At 35.6% G+C, this 23,116-nt stretch overlaps 1 protein-coding gene across 13 annotated transcripts in view; it reads left to right on the plus strand.

The window, feature by feature from the left end:
* slc2a4rg (SLC2A4 regulator) overlaps nucleotides 1-22,305 on the plus strand; it is a 147,901-nt gene extending 125,596 nt beyond the window's left edge. Inside the window, exons 6-11 of one of the 13 annotated variants that reach the window (XR_015523316.1) lie at nucleotides 4,030-4,285; nucleotides 9,481-9,588; nucleotides 11,472-11,593; nucleotides 15,274-18,807; nucleotides 19,193-20,787; nucleotides 20,836-22,305. Coding sequence is in view for 2 of the 13 variants with exons in the window: in XM_087306752.1 (XP_087162878.1) it covers nucleotides 4,030-4,285; nucleotides 9,481-9,588; nucleotides 11,472-11,593; nucleotides 15,274-15,385 (598 nt within the window). In the remaining 11 variants the exon portion in view is untranslated. Of the gene's footprint in view, nucleotides 1-4,029; nucleotides 4,286-9,480; nucleotides 9,589-11,471; nucleotides 11,594-15,273 lie in introns of all 13 variants that reach the window. The other 12 variants (XR_015523313.1, XR_015523315.1, XR_015523314.1 and 9 more) reach the window with 12 other exon arrangements.
* Nucleotides 22,306-23,116: the final 811 nt, after the last annotated feature.

Genomic DNA, 23,116 nt, shown 5'->3' on the forward strand with positions numbered 1-23,116 from the left:
CGACTTAGTCCATTTTTTAATCTGGGGTCACCACAGCGGAATGAACCACCAACTTATCCAGCATATGTTTTACACAGCGGATGCCCTTCCAGCTGCAAACCATCACTGGAAAACACCCATACACACTTAATCACACACATACACTATGGCCAATTTTAGCTTAGCCAATTCACCTATACCGCATGTCTTTGGACTTGTTGGAGAAACCAGAGCACCCGGAGGAAACACACACCAACACAGAGAGAACATGCAAACTCCACACAGAAGCGCCAAGTAAACCAGCTGAGGCTCGAACCAGCAACCTTCTTGCTGTGAGGCGATCATGCTACCCACTGCGCCATGCACCGCATTGCCGACATTGAGATGAAATATTACATTTTACATTGTTGAAAAAGAGATGAATATTAAAAAATGTAGATATTAAATGTGAAATATATTTGTTTGTTTACATATAGTCAGTGAATAGGCAACACATTTGGACTCATTTGGTCATCGTCTGTTTCTTTTAAAGTCTTTAAATTTAATATTAAGCCTTGAAAAGCAAATACTTTATTTAATTAATGGGGCATATAATTCAATGAATATAATTCAATAATTCATATAGAGCATACAATTTTATAAATATTAACATATTAATTTGATAAAATTAACATCTGCACTGGAAAAAATATTTAGCACAGCATTGCATGCTTAATTGGAACAAGAAAAAAATATTCATCCTAAAACATGAAATAAATGTTGTAGAAAGCAAAAATGTAACTTTCTCAAGCATCAACATATTGTTACAACACCAACTTATATATTTTTTGATTGTATTTCTTGAAAAGTAATGCTTCAATAAATGATCTGCCAGATAGAACCTTATAACTCCAAATGGAAAATGACTTTTCAGAATTAGCAGGTTCTATCTGCATTTACCGTGGTTTTTTTACTCTAATTTGCAAATGTAAGAGAACTTTGATTATTTACATTCAGAGAACCCTTTGGGTCTCTGTCATGGTAATGTATGAAAGAGAACTGTTACACACATATTGTTTGCTATATGGAATGCAAAACCTTTGAAGCTCAATATCTCAAAATCATTCAGAACGCAGATAGAACCTTATAATTCCAAAGTGACGATATGTTTAGGGTAATGACTTCATTAAATATGATGACAGACATTCAAAGCCTGATTTTTATATTTTAATAGAAGTTTTGAATGTAAATATGACGTGACAATATGACGTCTTATATGAAAACTGCCAGAATGACTGTTATGGTAACTCTAGTAGTTATAGAATTTTGGTAGTTTCAGTGTTAAACCTTTATGAGTTTCTTTCTTCTGTTAAACACAAAACAACATTTTAAAGAAGAAGAAAAAAAATTAGAAAACTTTAACCGTTGATATAGATATAACAGAAACCTTGAAATTCAATGTTTTCTTCAAAGTATTTTTTTGTATTGAAGAATCAGAATTCAGATTTCTGGGTGAACTATACTTTCAATTAAATTCAGCATTTCTTCTTGAATATCAAAGTAGCTGTATTTAAACTTGCATTTTAAAAATCCCCAATGACAACAAGCTCTAATGTTCTACTGAAGAAAAAAGTGGCCTATATTTGGGATGGCCTGAACATGAGTTTTCATTTTTTGGAGAACTGACTTTTATGAACACCAGTTAAGAAAATGACTCCTGAAGAAAAATGGCAATCATCATCAAGCATCATATAACCCGCTAAACTCTGTTGTGAAGATGATTTAGAGCCATTTGGACTGTCTGTCATGGGACAGCTCAGGGTAAGCTACTCTTTCAGAGCACCATAACAGGAGCTACAGAGGGAAACACATTCTGATGTCGGTAGTAAGAGTGTTTTTATAGCCTCATGTTGCTACCTACCATCCCATGTTTACAGTCAGAGCCGCCGGTAAAGATGTTGGCACTGCTGCCACCTGCTGGCGGGTACATATAACAAGAGCTGCACGGTTTGGGGGGAAAACTTTACAATATTTAGTTTTTCTGCGATAGATAGATAGATAGATAGATAGATAGATAGATAGATAGATAGATAGATAGATAGATAGATAGATAGATAGATAGATAGATAGATAGATAGATAGATAGATAGATAGATAGATAGATAGATAGATAGATAGATAGATAGATAGATAGATAGATAGATAGATAGATAGATAGATAGATACGAATACAATTTCATCAGATGACTCGAATAGCTTCATCAGATGATTTGAATAGTTGGGAAGAATTCATTTTTTTAAACATTCATTTAGGTGATTTTGTAGGAGAGTACATTTGAATAAATCATAATAAACACCTGATATGCATAGATGAATATAATAGAGCAAAGATAGAAAATGAAATAAACAGAGCATTTTGTTTTTTTGGGGGGTGTCTAACAGTATTCAGGTACAAATAATAAAGAATCAAATGGAAAATTCTATAAATAATTAACCCCTTTAGACCTGAATTATGATCTAAGTTTCAGAGAAAGGCTTCCATCAATGAGACTAAATGAAAATAATAAACATGTCAGCATTCTTTAAACTGTTTTTTGTCTATTTCAGTGAACATCATGTCAAAATGACTTTTAATTTAGAGGTTTTTGTTTTATAGCCTGCTTATTATTATATAATAGCAGACTTTAAAAAGACAGTTGATTTGTAATTTTAATTAGTAAATGTAATCCTTTTTTCTTCAATCTTTCAAATATTGTCAAATATATCAATAAATGTGAATAAAACCATTGAAAATGTTCCTTAATTCTGTGTTTTGAACCAAGCGCTGCCATGCTTGTCTTCAGCATTGTGGATATAACAGATAGAGCTTTACTGCCATTTGATTGGCTGACAATCATCCAATATCATGGACAGCAGACTTGCTGAATTCATTCATTCATAAAATTTCAGCTTTTACAATCAAAAGGAAAAAAAAATGTGTATCAAATGTCCGACTGCCATTAGAATTTTAAATACCAGCTTTCAAATCAAATGGAAAATGTCTTCATTGGATAAATAATGAACCCCGTCAGACCAGAATTATGATCCAAGTTTAAGAGGAAGGCTTCCATCAACAAGACTGAATAAAAATAATAAAAATGTCAACATTCTTTAATATTTTTTGTCTATTTCGATGAACATCATATCAAAACAGTTGTCTTTACATAATGTTTCTTTTGAATGTCACAAACTTAAAAATGACAACTTTTAATTTTAATTTGAGGTTTTTGTTTTATAGCCTGCTTATTATTATATAGAAGACAAAAATATTTTTTTTAATTCCTTATTTTATTTAAAGTTTGCAACTCTACAATCTATTTGTAACTTTAATTAGTAAAAGCTATCCTTATTCTACTATGCAATCTATCAAATATTGACAAATATTTCAATAAATGTGAATAAAAGCATTGAAAACGTTGCTTACTTTTATATTCAGAACCAAGTGCTGCCATGCTTGTCTTTAGCATTGTGAATATTTTTTATTAAGATTACAACAAACAGAGCCTCCTGCCATTTGATTGGCTGACAAACATCCAATATCATGGACAGCAGACTTAAAAGTAGATTAAATGCTCAAAAAAAAAATCTAAACAAAAAATACCCTGATATGTAATGTCTGTTGTAATGGACGCAGGACACAAAAGGGATAAACAAGATCAAGATATTCATTCATTTATTTCTTTTCACCTTTGTCCTTTTATTAATCAGGATTCACCACAGCAGAATGAACCGCCAACTTATTCAGCATATGTTTTACACAGCGGATGCTCTTAATCATACATATACACTACAGCCAATTTAGTTTACCCAATTCACCTATGGCGCATGTCTTTGTACTTGTGGGGGAAACCAGAGGAAACCCACACGAACGCGGGATGAACATGCTAACTTCACACAGAAATGCTACCTGACCCAGCTGGGGCTTGAATCAGCGACCTTTTTACTGTGAGGCGACATCGCTCCACACCATGTGGACCTATGCATCCTAACACAAGTCTACTAAATCTGACTATCATGTCTGTGTGTTTTCAGGCGAAATGGAGATTCTGACTACAGCGATGGCGAGGAGGATTTCTACTACTCTGAAATCGAGGTGAACATGGACACTCTTTCGGAGGGTCTGTCTAACCTCACGCCCACGTCTCCGACCACGTCCGGGCCGCCGCCTGTGTTCCCCGTCCTGACCTGTGATGTGTCCCGAACTGAACCTGCCAACGTGATCCACACCCCGCTCAGTCAATCAGCACCCTCGGCACTGTGCCATATCCGCACTGACCACGCTTACCAGGTGACAGCAGTGTGTGTGTGTGTGTGTGTGTGCATGTGTGTGTGTGTGTGTGTGTGTGTGTGTTTAATAATAAATAATAATAGTAAATTGATTTAGACATTTCAACCTACAAGTTCTCTACAAGTGTACAAGTCACTGCAAGTGACCTTTTGAAGTTGAAATAAAATGTTGTCCAGTTAAATTTGTCTTTAAAGAGTTATTATGGTTGTCACGATCACTAACCTTCGTAGATCGCTGAAGAGCATCCACATTTACATGGACTACAAGCCTGTCTCATATGAACTACAAGTCCTGTCATGCAACACACACCTGCTCCTGAACTAGAATTTAAACATACTACTCGGCTGTTAGAAAAAGTAGGTTCTATACAGTATGAATGTGAAAATTCTGAATGGAATTCAGGTGTACTAAATCCGCCATTTTGTCATCATGGTCACGCGACCTACCTCTATCTGTTGCGTCACTTCACTTCCACTCATGAATTCTCTCGCGGGCATTATGGGATAGTGCAGTGTGCATGGGATGTGCACTCCAGAATCTCGACGAAAGTATTAAGTCATCAGGATACTTCTCACATACTGATTTTCAAATTCTCTGAATTCGGACATCTACTCGGCTCACATAATGATTTTAGCGTACTATATAGTATAAGGGTAGTATAGGGTAACCGGAGCACCCGAAGGAAACCATCGTGAACACGGTGAACTTCTGGGAGACTTGGGATGTCTCAAGAGTTCAGACACTTCTATACAGCTTAAAATGACATAAAGGCTTAAGGTTAATTAGGCAGGTTAGGGTAATTAGACAAGTCATTGTGTTACATTGGTTTCTTCTGTAGACTATCAAAAAATATAGCTTAAAGGGGCTAATAATAGCCGGGAAAAAAACAAATAAGACTTTCTCCAGAAGAAAAAAATATTATCAGACCTACTGTGAAAATTTTCTTGGTCTGTTAAACATCATTTGGGAAATATTTGAAAAGAGAAAAAAAAATTATTCTGACTTCAACTGTTTATTTGTGTGTATATTCCACATGTATACACTTGAAGTCAGAATTACTAGGCCCTTGAATACTTTCCCTCAATTTTTTGAAGCACATTTCTTAACATAATAATTTTAATAACTAATTTATTTTATCTTTGCCATGATAACAGTACATACTATTTTTCAAGATACTACTACTCAGCTTAAAGTGCAATTGAAAGGCTAAATTAGGCAAGTTATGGTAATTTGGCAAGTCATTATATAACAATGGTTTGTTTTGTAGACAGTTGAAAAAATATAGCTTGAAGAGGCAAATACTTTTGACTTTAAAATGTTTTTTTAAAAATTAAAAACTGCTTTTATTCTAGCTGAAATAAAACAAATAAGACTTTCTCCAGAAGAAAAAATATAATCAGACATACTGTGAACATTTCCTTGCTCTGTTAAAGATCATTTAGGAAATATTTGAAAAATAGGATGACTAATAAATCTGACTTTGACTGTACATACTTAGTTACTTGTTTATTTATTCAGCTATTTATTCATTGCTTTTATATATGCATTTATTTAGTCATTTTAGGGATTTGGCCTAAATTCTCAGACAGGGTATTGATAAGTATATTAGTATATTATCAACATTAGTATATAATAAATTAGGGCATTTAAGTAATTTTTATAAACTTGCCTTAAAAAATGCCCATCCTGACACCAAACAATCTTATTTTTTTATAGTCTTAGATAAATCTGTGCAAGGTTTTCTTTTTTTTTTTTTTTTTTTTTTTGCTGAAATACATGAAGCTCAGGGTAACATTTTAGTCTTGCATACATTATTACATCAATTTGGTTTTCTTTTATGCCAATTAATTTTAAATTACAAAAAATATATGATGCTATATTTTATATGCACATATGATAAATGCAATTTTAGGTTTTTATTTTATTTATTTGTTTCAGTATCAGTTTTTTAATCTCATCTTTTTTAAACAATTTATTAGCAAAAATCCTATTGAAATTATATTGTTCTCCTGGAAAAAATCTTTTTAGCATAATGTTTCTCATAGGATTTGGTTGATTGCCATTAATAATATTACTCAAGAAATGTTTTTAACCATCCTAAACTAAGCTTGTTTTGTCCTAAATAGTAATATGAAACCCTAGTTTTATCTTTGCATAAACATCACTAAATTTAGTTTAATTTATGTTCCCAACAAATATGGAAAACTCATATCAAGATACATCTTACAACTGCACTTATGTTGCTTTAAGAAAATTCAGATATTTTATTAGGAAAATAATTGTAGGTTGTTGTTGTGTAGCTACATTAGATTTTTCTTGAAAAATTCCAAAGTAAATGACCTTTCAGAAATCTTTCAAACGAACAGAGATTTATATCTGTGACCTTTGGCCGTGAAGCATTAAGGCATCTGTTAAATCTCAGCGTCGGGGTCAGACACACACACACACAGATAGAGACATATATGTGTGTCTGTAATTGCTGACGTATTAATGGCTCAGTGAGTGTTTTCAGTGGTCTCATCATGTCTTTTGTAGCAGCTCCTCTTGACTATCAATGGTGTGCGGTTCTACTTAAAGGGATAGTTCACCCAAAAATGAAAATTTCATCATCAGTACTCGCACATTACTTGTTTCAAAACTTTATGACTTTCTTTCTTCAGTTGAACACAAAAGAAGATAATTGAAAAATACTGAAAACCATTTGCTGCATTCCAATTTGCATACTTATTCTAGATCCTGTAAGTATATGCATATACATATATACATACTACTTTCTTATTAATGAATCGTTAAGTTGCTTTATTACACAATCTATCAATCTTCCACATTTCATCAATTTGCCATTTGAGAGTCTTTTTTGCAGAGAAATTTTCTAAGGTTTTTGGATAATTAAGAAAAAAAAAGTTAAAAAAGGTATAAAATAAAAATTAATTTAAAATGTTTCGGGCTTTTATATTGAGCTCTGCGGAGTATAAAAAGCAACCCATGTTCATTCGGAAAACATACCCCTGTATACATTTCTAAAGAGCACCAAATATGTCCCAGCAACTACATTTATTTTTGCAGTTTTTGTTTTTGTGAATCCACAACAGGCCATTGTGTATGTTTTTTCAGATCTCAAATTTCTCTCACGAGTGCCTTTCGCATCTGTTGTTCTCTGCTTGTTATTCGAAGCCTCGCCAGGTACAAAAGAGCTGGTTTAAGTCCTTGTTTGTACATTACAGCCATGAGTTTGCGGTATTGAGCATGTTGTTCCATTACTTCAGGACTATAGTCTTCAAAGATGGCAATTGGTTTGCCTTGATTTTATAGCTCGCCTCGCTTTTTACGTGCCACGCGAATTACTTTATCTTTTAGCTGGTATCGATGAAAGCGGACCACGAAAGTGGTCTTTCTCCTGGTTTCAGTTTGGCGATGAGGGATCTGTGCGCACGGTCGAGCTCTGGGGAGAAGGTAAAATCTGCACTCTGAAAACTTCAAAAAGTAACTCTAAGAAAAATGGGGTTGGCCGTGGCCCTCTATCAACTCATGCCAATGATCCTTATGTGGTTTCTTCTGCATCGTGCTTCTAGATCAGCAGTTTTGGCTTTTAGCTTTGCGTTGCTCTCTGTTACTGCTGAGAGGGAAGTTTTAAGCCGTTCCACGCGCTCATCCAGCGTCTCCGCATGAGATTCTAATGAGGGAAGTCTCTGTCTTTGAGTGGATACCATGGTTTGAACACAGTCAAGTTACGATTTCAATGTTGAAATGGCTGTTTGAACTCGCCAAGGCCATTCTATGCTCTTCCAGCAAATCTGACAGAGCCGTCATGTTCACTTCTTCTTTTGCCGCGGGTGATTCAGCTTTTACCTTAGCTTCTTTCTTGGATGTTTTCGCAGATTTAGATGCCATCCTTTATAAATACTGTTATTTATAAGTAGTTTAGCTATTTTTGTATTTAGTTGAAAAACAATAGGTTTTTTAAGTGAATAAAATTCAGAAGGGGAAAACAGGCACACGTCTACTTCATCTCGTTGCCAACTGGAAGTCACGTTGCACTGTTGTTCTAGTGTAAATCCACGAGAGGCCGCTGTTGTCTGACTGAATGACTGGTTGACTCACTGACTGACTGACTGATCGACTGACCCATCCTGCTCCTTCCTTAAACCCAACCAATAGTATTTTCAAAAGCACCGATTGACCCGACCACCCATTTTCCCTAACCCAATTAACAATTTTAAAATGCAATCCAGAAAAGGAAAAGCCCTCGGCTGATTTTTACCACATTTTCAAATTTTACTACATTCACACTATTATTTACTGCTTTATTTTATTTTTTGTTATTGTTTTACCCGCTTTCTGGAATCGTTCTTCACTGGACTCGAACCCCGTCATTGATGCGTCATACCGCCCCTTTTTGTTTATTTTAAAAATGAAATATGCCATATGTACCTCTGACTACATAATTTGCAATCTCCTGAAACGTATATAGTACTATCTTTGCAGAATGAGCCTATGTTGATAAAAACGGTTTGTCTCGCATGTCCACTATGTTAGTAATTTTTTACAATTTGAGTTTGAAGTTCTAATCGAATTCAAGTTGCAGCAAGCTATGCATTGTCTGCAACATTAGCGGTTAGAGCAGGGGTCACCAATCTCGGTCCTGGAGGGCCAGTGTCCCTGCAGGATTTAGTTCCAACTTGCCTCAACACAACTTCCTGGATGTTTCAAGTATACCTAGTAAGACCTTGATTAGCTTGTTCAGCTGTGTTTGATCAGGGTTGGAGCTAAAATCTGCAGGACACCGGCCCTCCAGAAACAAGTTTGGTGACCACTGGGTTAGAGTATGAACCGTTCTACACTTCAAACTTCTTCCAGAAATAGTAGACCATCCTGGAACTTTTGGCATCATCTTTTCAACACACTACGGTTTGAGACACTCTAATTTTAATTGTGAATACAATTTAGGAGCCATTTGACTTCCATAGTAGGAAAAGAAAATACTATGGAGGTCAATGGTTACAGGTTTTCAGCTTTCTCCAAAGTATCTTTTTTGGTGTTTAACAGAATAATTAGGTTTGGCAGCGCATGCGGGAGAGTAAATAGTGCGTAAATGCTCACGTTTGGGTGAACTATCCTCTTAACAGTGTATTTTCTTTCTCCCTCTGCTGGCTTTGCTAATACCGCTTCTTACACACACCTACTGTGTTTTTCAGGCTACAACCCCTGTCAGCATTCCCAGCATGCCTTCATGCCCGCCTCACAGTGAGGATAGGATTAGTGTATCCTGGCAGTCACCCCCTGTCATTTATAAAGGTCCACCGGTGAGATGCTACTCTCTTTCCTTTCTTGTTTTCTTACACTTCCTCCTTTTTTTCAGCTGGTAACTCATGAAGCGCTAAAAAGAGTTCCGTTTTTCTCTGACTCTCGGGGTCTTTCAGAAGTTGCACTTGCATGACTTTTGGTTTCCTGTCTCAGATGCTTTTGCAAAAATGCAGTAAAGCAGACTTCAAACCTCTGTTACAAGCTGACAACAGAGACATCTGGTAAACACAGTTTAATCTGAACTAATTAGGTGCATGATGGGTAAATATTCATAAAAGTAATTTATTACTTGGCCAACATGGAATTTCTGCAGATTTTGAGCCCTTCATTCAAACCATTTATTGTAACACTTTACTTGAAAGGGTGTTCATAACACTGCCATTAAACCTTCATAATCATGACATGTCATTATGCATGCTTATGAAAACTGATATGCTCAGTTATGACATTTTCAACACAAACATGACTTTGTGTTATGACAACTTGACATAAACAAATCCACAACATGTTTTTCTCAGAAAAAAACTAAGATTACCAAGACAGCAAAACTTGTCATAAATATGTTATAAACATGATAAATCCATTACAAATGTGTTATGAATTTCGTAGCAGCATTATTAATATTTTTGACCTTAACTACAGTGGTAAAAGCTGAATTTGTCAGCTTGTCAGCATTAAATATTAATGACGCTGTTACAAATTATTCGGCAAAGACATTGAAATGACATATACAGTTTTTCACTGAAAAGGTGATCAGAAAAATATCCTGTTCATCATGTTTATGACAGGTTTATGACAAGTTATGTTATCATAATAATGTCAAATTGTAATGACAAAGATGAAGACTGGTTGTGATGTATTTTTTTATGTCTAATTGTCATTAGAAACATCGCCATCTTTGCATTTAACTGAGCAAATGACCCCTTGACAGTTGTCGTAAGCAAGCATAAAATCTCATATTATGATTATCATGAGAGTCTTATGAACACTTCTTTAAGTTGTGCTAATCCTATTTATTTACTATTATGTAAATGTGTGTAAACATATATTTTTTCTGTTTTTATATTAATTTCAGTAATGTTATTGAATAATATGTGAATGTTTGTAAAGTAATATTTTCTGTCTTTTAGTAGATCTGAGGCATTATTTATCAAACATATATATATATATATATATATATATATATATATATATATATATATGTTTTTAGTTTTTAGTTATTTTACTCAAAATCATTCTGCAGAATTGTGCAGAAATTGCAAAAAATTCTGACTGACAAATTGTATTTAAATAGACTTTTCTAATGACTAAAAAGTAAATTAGTAGTAAAGAGTAATTTCACTACTTGATTTAATAGTGAAAATTCACATCAATCCAAATGCAAAGACAATAGAAATTAAACTCTGAATTCTTTAAATTTGAATTAAACAGGACCTTTTAGTTTTGTTTTCACAAAACTAAACAACATATGTATAAAAACTTCAGATGTTTTAAAGTAACGACACCACATTTCATACTCAAAAAATGACTTTTGCTGTTACTTTAAATTACGTATTTAAAATAAGTTGAAACAACATCATTTTTAAAGCTTTTTTGGGGATAACTTAATTGTTTTATGTTCAATCTACATAAATTATAAAAATGATTGAGTTAACTTAATTGATTTGTGTTGGGACAACATGAAGGAATTGTGTGGAACCCAGCATTTTAAAAAATATTACAAAATATAAATATTGTAGAATGTAAAATAAATGTTCATCAGTATACCATTATGCTCATCACCAAATTTCCCTCTCTTACAGAACCACAGGTGTCAGCATATTTGGTTGTGTTTGTTGAGTTTGATTACCTTTAACAGGATTTGTATTGTTTTTTTTTTCAGGGCCCGATGACTCAAATCCGCACTGTCAGCATCGGTGAGAAGAGACAACCTGTTAACCACACCACTGTCAGCAAAACACACACCAACAGCACCTCCACTTCCAAACCCACCACTGGAACCAGGTAACCCGTGTGAAAATCCATGTGAAATCAAAAGTCACAGTGTTTATTTCACTAGCGCACATTGTTATTAGGTGATCTGCAGTTAATCTGTGCTGTGTGTTTTAAAGGTTCACAAAACCCTCAAGTACTTTTTAGAGATTGTAACAGATTTGTGTGTGTTGAGCATCAGTTAAGACAACGTTAGCACCTGTCAGCTTTAATTGTGGGAAAAACTGGATAATTTTAAGCTTTTGTCAGCTAATTTCAGCTTCCGGGTTTAAAAGAATTTTTGGGGCAAGTGCAAAGATGACGCATCGGTTTCTCGTTATTATTCATAGCGGAGTTTTCTTATCCTATGAGAAGAGCCTGCTTCTTAATTATTCATGACTGCACGTGCTCTCTGAAGGCAAGGCAGACCAGTGCCAAGCTGTGAGACACAAACCCACAGCACACAGTATTTAGCTGTTTATGAAGGGTCGTATGTGTTTGTTTCCATGAACCACAGAGTTTGTTGCATGTTTTCCCGCGATGCTGTCAGGGCCGATACAGCAAAGCTGTTTGTGTGGAACAAGCATTTTTGTCGGGAGAGCAGTATGAGAATTGGAGAATGCCTGACGTTGTCCTTTATCAGGAACTCGTTGACATTTAGACACATCGCCGTGCTGCTGTGTTTGCTTAAATCCTTTAGATTACCAACTGGGCTACTGGTTGAAATAGACAGGGCAAGAGACCTGCTGCACTGAGTCTGCATTCAGACCTATGATTCAGACCTGGGTTTTGAGGGAAAAGTCTTCATTTAAAGTGTTTATATGAACACGATTATCTTTATAATTATATAAATTGTGGTCATCTGTATATGAAATTACGAATAACCAATGTAGCAGGGCATTAAATTACGATTTATTTCTTTGCATTTTAACTTTGTTGACTATAAATCATGCGTCTCCTCTCGATTTGTGTCCCGTTTTGTGAGCTAACTGACAACAGTTGCTTGCTCCCCTCCTTCTCCCCAGCTGGCCACACCCTTTGCTCGCAGAGCTCCACGCCCATTATGATGCATCTTTTGAAAGAATTCTGAGTTAGACTTGAAAAGTGGGGGTGTCATGAACCTTTAACACCAAAAATGACAACCCTGCAAGATATTAAGCATTCCTTTCTTGAATTCTCACCCTGATTGACTAATCCAAGCCATTTCTCTTCCAAATATTATTGTTACTATCGAATAATCCACCTTGATAATCCAGTTGAGGCATAATCTGACAGGGATTTTTTTTTCAGCTGTACACTGATTTCTAGCATGACCATCACCAAACAAATTAAATGTGGGACAATATAACCCTAAAACATATCGCGAAACTGAGTCTAGCTTAATAACGGCAGTATTCTGCCAGTCATAATGTTTATGTCCTCCGTATCCTTCTAGAAAACACAATTGTAACATATTTTAATATAATGTCTTTATTTTACATGGAATTTAAATTGAGGAAATCCACATTTTAGACTGCCAACTGTCAAATAGGTGAAAAAACTACACTATAAATGAATAAAGGGCTCACATAAAAGGCAAGAACATGCACATTTGCTTAATGCAGCAATTAAACCAAAAAACATAGAATATTTTCACAATATGCGACGTGCAGGACAAAGAGCTATGTTTTATAATGCAAAATGGAGCAGCTGGTCAAACTTTTGGCTTCCGTATGTTTATTTGGCAGTATACAAAACTTTGTTGCTGTACCCAAAATCACATGATAATTGGCAGCTCCATCAGGGGTTACATGTTAAATGTGCTCTTATAGCCTAGAAAGCAGATGTCAGGGCTTTGAGAAAATCAGTGTTACTTTCGTCCCACGTTACTTTCGTCTCCGCTCTCCCCCGACCAAGTCTATGAGAATCGACTTAAAGGGGGTGGGGCATGTCAGACACTAGAGAGCATTTGATTGGTCAGAAGATTTGTTGAGAGACTATGAGGTGAATTAAAAAACATTGATCCATTTAGGCGGAAGTGACAAACTGCAAGTCAGTTTTATATCTTTTTGACGCCAATTATGTCACTTTATTTCGAGCACACTAAGTTATAGCCATCTTTAAAACTAACATAGTGCTACTAACATCTAAAAAAATTTTATTTTAAGCGAAACTTGTTTTATTTCTAACTCTAATATTTTTACAGGCCACATACTTGCATTTGTAATTAAAGCCCCGGTCAGATCACACAATATTTATTGTTGGTTATGAAAGTCACTATGTCAGATTATGCTATTATTTATTTATTTATTTTTATTTTTTTTACAAACTCAAGTTTTTGTGGGTAACAAATGTGCCAGACTAAACATTCCTTCATGATCAGTCATCCCATGACGTCTATGACAAGCTTTATTTCTCAAAGCAGTCACAAGTGTTGCTGTAACAATATTTCTCATCTCAATTTCAATTTTATCTTATTTCAATCTCAATAAACACTAATGCTTGCTGACAACTAATAACTACATTATTTAAGGGCATTCTTATGACATGGATAGGATTAAACCACGAGTGAGATGTAGAAATGAAAGCACATCAGCACTGTGGAAAAATCAGATGCTCAAGACATAATCTTTAAAATAATGATGTTTAAAAAAATAGCCAATATATATCTGAGATTTGTTATACACTCACAGTGAAGCATTCAATAAATCCTTATTTTCGTCAGAGCAAAACAAATCATTCAATCGTTTGGTTGAGTAGAGGAGAGGAACAAACAAAAATATAATTCATATATTTTTCTTGGAAAAAATATCTTTTAGAAACAAATTTCGTTTAGTATCATTTTTATCTTTATTTTAATGTATCTTTTGCTGCCCAGTCATCTCTCAACAAGAATAATGAATAACATTTGAGGTGATGCGCTTTAAAACAAGTCCGCTATATGCACCAAAACACCAATTGTCTTGAGATTGTGATGGTTAGTTAAATAGAATAATCTAGTCTAAATGAAATTAAACTGAAATATTCACTGTTCCAGAGAAGCCTGAACAGTTTTCACTATTAATGATAAATTTGAATAAGCAGGAAACGCTTTTACTATGTATTCACACCACTGAACATGTTCGTAGAATACCTTGGAAGTATAAACTCTGTTGGAAGGATGAGAGAACTCTGATTGTGAGAATGAAGATGTCTGCGTATTTGTGCCAGTCTGTCAGATATAATTGCTTAAAGGACTTTAATATTTTAGAAAAATAAAGTTTGCATAATCAATGATTGATCTTATCCACTCGTGACCCACCCATAAGTAAACATGTAGCCTATTTTTAGATTATCTGACCAGCGCATTAACAGCAGCACCCCCTGATATAACCGAGAAATGGTGTGCTCCTATTGCACAGTGTCACCCACTTGACGGAAGTCATCATGAAGAACGAGAATAAAAAATGAAACGTGCAAGACTTTCTGCGATGGTGTCGTGAGCCGTCACAGGCATGGTATCGGTTGTCATGAACTTTGCCACATTCACATTCATGTGTCATGACGCCCATTTGTCGTTTACAAATCCCCACAACACCCTACATCAAGGAAATTGTGGTGAAATCATGACAAATGTGATCATGTGATCTGACCAGGGCTTGCGTATAATTTTTATTCAGTTTTTGTACTTTCAGTTGAGTCCGTTTTTTAGGAGTCTTTCATTACCGCTTACTCAAATGTAATATTTTTTCCAGGAAACCCCGCGGTGAAGCCAAGAAATGTCGGAAGGTGTATGGCATGGAGAAGAAGGACCTATGGTGCACAGCGTGCCGCTGGAAGAAGGCCTGCCAGCGCTTCACTGACTGAGTCCCTCTTTAACCCCACACTTCTGCTCTTTATATGCGGTTGTTCCAAAGGAATGAGCACTGAAAGCTCCTGCTACTCTCACTGTGGACTAGAGCTGAGATGATGTTCATCTGACGTGTGTGGCCTTTTGATTCCTTCAGGCCACAAGGGGGGGCTCTTTTTCTAACGCTTCCATAGTGGAACACTGAGACTTTATTTAGAAAACAAAAAACACGGATAAAAAGCTGAAAAAGCGAAAACAATTTTTGAAAAAAAAAAAGCTTTTGCTGCATTGCATATTAAAGCGAAACGAAGTATTTTTCTAAAGTAATCCAGAAACGAAAACGGCGTATTTTCATATTTCACGTGGAATACAGCTAACCATTTTCCGTCGTTTTAGTTGTGGCAGACTTTATACAATGTTTTTACTGTTCTCTAAGCTATTTTTATTGAGTGTTTTCAACAGTTAACCCTCGCTCAAATTCAAATCGGCTCACATTTCCGTACTTACCGCTTTATTTTGCCTATAAGCACTTTTAATGCTCATTAAAATCATTGAAATAAAGCAGAGTACAGTCGGCGCGTTCCCTGTGAGCGTTTCTGACAAAAGTGATACCTCCAAAAGAGCCTTAGAGAGAGATAGAGGCGTCTGTGCACTTGAAGTGCAGGAATGTAAAATGGCGTCTCTCTATCTCTGCACCGGAAATACTCTGTCCCTCACAGATCAACTGCCTCTCTATAAGCTATGAGGTTTATTCCTGTCAGTCCACAGTATTAATTCGCACTTCACATTTAAACCGACCACCTGCTGTCCCAGTCTAATGTGATTCATAAATCTAAGTGTTTTCCTCGAGTCTTTTTGTGCTTCCTAAAAAATCATTTGCTTCTCATTCAGCGCACGGATGTTTTTCCCACAATGAAAGTGCATGCTCTGAAAGCTGTGTTTTCTTTTCATTTGGAGGGTGATCATTTGGGGCTGGTGTCCTATGTGCACTCTCATATTCTCAGTATAAGCGGAGCAGATCTGAGCTGTTGGAACTGATAGATTTTTTTCCGTTTTCCAAGACGAATATCTAAAAATACTAAAATCAAGAACCTTTTACTTGAGAACAAAAGTGACATGTAGCGGGCATTTACACAACACTATTTTCACTTAAAAACTGAGATATTCTTAATGAATTTTGGCCACATTTGGGAAAAATCTAAACTTTTGAAGTTTCAAAGTGCTTGATTTTGAAAATAATAGTGATTAAGTCTGTGTAACTTGATTTTTTTAAGGCCTGAGAGTTTTTTTTAAACTACACTGTCATCTTCTTTGTGTAAACTGAAAGCGTAAACTGCACATATAAAAACTGCGTCTAAAGATGTGCAACAAAGTTAGAATTTTTAGCCCCTTTTAATATTGTTCCCAATTTCTGTTTGGTGAGAAGATTTCTACGTTTCTAAAGATAATAATTTTAACAACACATTTTTAATAACTGATTTTGACTTTTATCTTTGCCATGATGACAGTACATAATATTTGACCAGATATTTTACAAGTTACTAGTATTCAGTGACATTTGAAGGCTTAACTAAGGTAATTAGGAAAGGCATTATAAAATGGGTTTGTTTTGTAATGTTTTTTTTTTTATTTTTATTAAAAACTGCTTTTATTCTAGCCGGAAAAAAATCTTTTTCCAGAGGAAAAAATATTATCAGACAATACTGTGGAAATTTCTTGCTCTGTTAAACATTATTTGGGAAATATTTAAAAATGTTTTTGACTTTAATTAGATAGCAATCAAGGCTGTTGGTGATTAAAACATGAAACAAATGCCAATTAAAGGCAAACTTAAGCAGACTTAAAGGGATAGTTCACATAAAAAAGTGAATTTTGCTATCATTTACTCAAACTATTTGAGTAGCTTTCCTCTGTTGAACACAAATGACATTATTAATGTAGTATAAGGCAGCAACCAATACTCTTTGACATATCTTCTTTTAGTTTAAAACCACTTGAAGAGGAATAAATTATGAGGTGATTTTCATTTTGGGGAAAACTGTCTCTTTAAGAGAATTCACACCAATAATGAGAATTCTGGTCATTTAAATGAAAATGATTTGACATGATCGGTTCAAAATGTATTTGGTTTAGTGGTTATTTACGTAAAATACGTTTTAAATAAGTTGAAACGATTATGAAAAGTTGAAATACTTAAATTAAATTACAAGAAAAAGATTCACTTAATTGAATTCTGTTCTGTTCAACACCTTTTTGAGCATATAACGATAAAGACTTTTTTTGTTGTTTGTTTAAACGACTTATTTAAAATTTGTTGAAACAACACATCTTCTCAAGTTGTTTTTGGCGAAAACTTAATTGTTTTATGTTGAATCGACTTAAATTTGTAATAACTAATGAACTGACCTAATTCCTTCATGGTGTCCCAACACAAATCGAATTGTGTGGAAGCCCAACATTTTTTACAGTGTAGCGTTATGGTAAAACCTTTACTCAAAAAATGACTTTTGCTTCTTCTTCAAATATATCTTCGTATATATATCTTCTTCGTATATAAAATGAGTTAAAACAACACACTTCATAAGTGTTTTGTGTGACAACTTAATTGTTTTATGTTCAATCCACCTAAATTTTTGAAAACAATGAGGTTAACTTAATCCATTTCTGTTGGGACAACATGAAGGAATTGTGTGAAACCCAGCATTTATTACAGTGTTGTCAGACAGTCAGAATCCATAATGCTATAAACAGCCGAGCATTTAAAGCCACAAACAATAAAACTTCCCCGCGTGCACTTATAATAAACCCAATGTTATCATCGTTTGCTGTGGATATACTGATTATGATATATTTGCCTTAATATCACAAGTTATTTTTTTTCTCAAGTAAATGTCTCTCAATTTAAGAATGTTTTGGTATTTTTAATAATACCGAACACTGTAAAAAAAACAACAAAAAACACTGAGGAAGAAACAGTGAACCCATCAAACACTGACATATGAATGTGACCTGCATTATTAAAAGGACGGACAGTTCATGCCAAAATGGCCCTTCTGTCATCATTGACAAATGTTGGGTGAACTGTAGCTTTAAGGTCGGAGGTTATTATAGGAGGAGTTCACTCAAAAATTCAGCTACTCATTTTAGGCATACTAATGTTTTGGCATTCTGCTGAAGTTCAGAGTTTCTTGTAATAAAGAAACTCTGAACTTCAGCAGAATGCCAAAACATTTTGCTCCAGCAATGCATTTGATATTTTTCACCATCCAGGGAAGAAGATTCAGGGTATCTTTACACAACGACGTTTCATGCGTTTTTTGACAACGCCGGTTTAGGGTCTTGGAAACACAAATCTGTCACCATCTCCATGTAAACTGTAAAAAGAGATATTGTGAAAAAATGGTGATGTCATACATGTTTCGTATGTGTTCAGCCTGTGGTGACGTGAGTATTCATCAATGCTGAACTACAGGACTCCAGTATCAGCAGGTTCCATTCGGAAGAGCTCATAATCCCAATGCCCTAACATCTCTTCAAGGGGATTAGAGGATAAGTGCCAAACTCAGTTCCTGAAGAACCGCAGCTCTGCACAGCTTAGCTTTACCCAAAATTAAACACACCTGATCAAACTAATTGAGTCTGTCATCCTTGATTTAAAACCTCCAGGTTAGTGTATTGAAGCAAGGTTGCAACTAAACTGTGCAGGGCTGCGGCCCTCCAGGAACTGAGTGTGACACCTGTACCCTAATCCCTTTGAAATGATGTTATGGCATAGGGATGATGAACCCTTTCAAATTTAACTCGCTGATACTGAAGTCCTGTAGTTCAGCAATGTTGAATACTCACATCACCACAGACTGAACGCATATGAAACATGTTTGACAATACCATTTTTTCTGCAATATCACTTTTAACACCACTGGATTAGGGCATAGGGATGATCCTTTTCGATGGTAATGTGCTTTTTGACAGCAGGCAAATTTCCTGCACAAATGATCATGGGGTCCCAAAATGTGCAAGAATTGTACACTTTAAAATCCTTTATTTTAAAGGGCCCTCTTTAAAGTAGCTAGTTTGGATCGACACTTCAATATGGTGGTCATGATTGTTTTCACTTCAGAGTGCCCTTAGGAGGGCGATAGATCATGTTTAGAACATGCCATATAAGATGCGTTGTGTTTGTTTGCACACAAACATCGCCACCTACTGGCCTGGCATACAGAAAATAGCATTTTTAGCTAATCATTTTGTGTAAAACGAATAATTTTCAAAGTTTTTAAAAGTCACCTGATAAACATTAGCACTTTTGTTGTGTAAATGTACCCTTAAAGGGATAGTTCACCTAAAAATAAAATTCTGTCATTATTTACACAACCTCCACTCCTTCAATACTTGTTTGATTTTCTTTATCCGGTTGAACAATTTTTTTTTTATTACCTTTTTTTTTGTCCCTACTATAGATGCTAATGTTTACTGGTTTTCACCATTTTTTAAATCTCTTCTGAAATTTTCAGTTTTAAGTGAACTATCCCTTTTAATCTTGTTTTAGCTTTTAAAGAACCAAAACAAAACAGGCACTCAAATCGTAGCTTCCGACAAACGTAGCAGTTCAGATTCAAAACACATTGCCAAATGTCTGAAACTATCAAATCATGTAGTTCAATCACAGCTTAGAGCAGCTTTGTCTTCTCTTTCACCATGGTCAGAAAGGAAAGAGCATCCCTCTCATAATCACAACCTTCACTAAGTGCCAATGAGAAGAACAAGAGGGAAAAAAATGTAATTGCACTAACTTGTACTGCACAAAGCGTATATTTTTTATGTACCGTTTTTATACGCAGAAATTGAAGTTTTTAAAACGCGAAGCTTAATGGTTGACCGCCGTGGTTCTCTTCATCGGGTCAGGGATGGGGTCTTTTTCGCTGACCTCGCAACTATAAGCTTACATGGCGGTACTTTACGGCGACGTTGTTCCTGTTTAAGCCTCACAGTACATGACTCAAAAATTACAAAAATTAACCATGGTTTTATTATAGAAAAAGTGCATTAGCCATGTTTTGTTTGGCATATTGGGTATCATTTGTATAAACAAAACAGTTTTACTACCAACTGTTAAACTACTTTAATCATGGTTAAGTTGTGGTTACCATGGTTTCATTATGTTTTATTTGTAGTAAAACCATTGTTAATTTTCCGTAAAAGGAATGGCGAGCTTCTCGCTATCAGTTATGCGACTGCAGGCTTTGGTGACTATCATTCAGGCTTGTTTCTAGGGAACTTCACTGTCTTGATTCATGATAAACATTGTTTCTGAATTATATTTCGGGGTTGTTTCTTTCTTTATAGGAACGATAATTTTGGATTATAAGCATCAAAAATCAGACGCTTTGAAGGAACACTCAACTATTTTAGGGAATAGGCTCTGTTGTAAACTTCTAAGAGCCCATTGAGCCAAGTATGGCAACAGCTCATATTAAGTGCCCCTGAGTCAATTTAGACAATCTCCAGGTCTGGCGGGAGCACTTTTAGATTAGCTTAGCATAAATCATTGAATCGGATTAGACCGTTAGCATCTTATTTTATTTAATGTTTGACTCTTTTGTAGTTGCAATATGTAAGACTGACAGAAAATGAAATGTTTCTATTTTCCAGGCCGCTGCATTTAATTGTGCCTGATGCAACCATGCTACGGCAGCAAAATTCCTTGATTATTACGGCAGAGTATAATTGGCGATATGGGCTTAGAAAATAGCTTTTTTTTAATCTCTGTTTGTCTTAGTACATAGTGTAACTACAGAAGTGTCAAACTTTAAATGGTAAAATTAACAACATTATTTTAGTTTTTTTGAGTGAAATGCTAATGATTGTTGTAATGATCTATGCTAAGCTAAGCGAAAAGTGCCCCACCAGTCCCACAGATTGGCTGCATGGATTTAAAAATGGTAAAAACTCAAGTTGAACTCTAGGGGACTTATGAAAAATGAGTCGATTTCCAAAAGAAAAGTGGAGCATTCCTTTAAATGCTTATCAGACTTTGATAAAATGGTATAAAACCTTATAAGAGCAAGAATGGATTTTTTGTTTTAAAAGTTTAATGTGTATATATTCATTGTATATTTGGGGAAATGGGGGAGGGAAAAGAAGCATCAACGAATGTAAAATCTACAAAATGAAACGCCTGCAATCAGAGTTTGTTTTTATCGGCTGTCTCGTGCAAATTTCTTTCGGTCTTTTCTTTCATATCAAGTTAGTTAGAACCTCTCAGTGTTTATTTCCTTTGGCTTTAGTTTCCCGCTTGCATTGACGCGTTTTCATTGTTTTGTGGAGAAGCGAGTGTGTTTGTACTATTGTGAGGCAGGAGAGATGATGTGGATCATTGCGTCGTCCTGCGCTGCACATTCCTTTCGATGACTTTACGTGAGTTCGTTTTGGTCTATCCGTTTCCTGTTTTTCTAACTTCACTGACTGCCTGTTGCTTTGAAGCCAGAATATTAAGCTAAACACCCAAGAAAATGTGTAAAAAAATAAAAAATAAACAAACAAAAAAAAACTCCACTTGCTTTATTATGTTTCAGTGTTAGAAAAGCATCATTACAATAATCTCATTATTCAGTACGGCTTTGACGATCACGCAATTTACCTTTCAGAACAACACTTTCGGCCTTGTTAAGGTCTTTAAATTGTGTTTCCCTAATTTTTTTCCTCCATGTCACTTCATTGGTTGAGATTTGATGCATGTCTTGTATCATCTTTGTACTATCTTGCGTTATTGGAACCATTATTGTTTGTTGAGAAGTTGACAGTGATGTGTCCAGAATTGAGTGAATGAACGAGAGGATGGAGGTGTTTGTGATGTTGACTTTCGCTTGGTTGGAGATGAGAGTGTGATTTCTGTGGCTGTAATGTGGAGATTGAAATAAACATGGATTCAGAAAGATGTCTCTTTGGAACTGGATTTTTTTATTGTGTGACTTATGTTAGTACAAGTCTAAAAAAATCTCCTAAATCTTTAAAAAAAAAATAATGTCCTAATGTTTTAGTTTTCAATACAATGACATGATACAACTCAAACTAATATAAACTACCATTGAACCGGTTTTGGGGCTGGTATGTATTTATAAGTGGGTCACCTGGGGATATAACCCACCAGTCCTACTGCACCCAACCCACTCGGAGTTGGAATTAAACCAGCGATTCTTTGTATGGGAGTAAGTTGCTCTAACAAGGAGGCTAAAGACCTTGGCCTCTAGCGTCGGTCACTAGGGCACCTGTAGAGGTCAGAAGAGTGAGGTGTACCTGCATAGCACTTCGCGAGTTGGGCTCCATTACAGTCACCCCCCTAAACCTCACTCCAATCCCGGACGAGCCCCCACATGTAACCCACCGGTCCTACTGTGCCCAGCCCGCACTGAGCTGGGATCAAAACGGCAATTCTGTGTATGGGAGTCAGTTGCTCTAACAAAGAGGCTAAAAACCATGGCCTCTAGTGTCTGTCGCTATAGGACCTTTAGAGGTCAGGAGTGAGGTTTACCTGCATAGCACTTCACTAGCTGGTCTCTGTTAAACCCGGCCCCCTTAAACCTTACTCCCATCCTGGACGAGCCCCCACGTGTAAACCACAGGTCCTACTGCACCTAAGCCAGTCTGAGCTGGAATCAACGATTTTATGTATGGGAGTCGGTTGCTCTAACAAGGACGCTAATGACCACGGCCTCTAGCGTCTGTTGCCAGAGCAGTTTTAGAGGTCA

Source organism: Danio rerio, chromosome 23 (assembly GCF_052040795.2).
Source record: "Danio rerio strain M-AB ecotype USA chromosome 23, GRCz13ab, whole genome shotgun sequence".
NCBI lineage: Eukaryota > Metazoa > Chordata > Actinopteri > Cypriniformes > Danionidae > Danio > Danio rerio.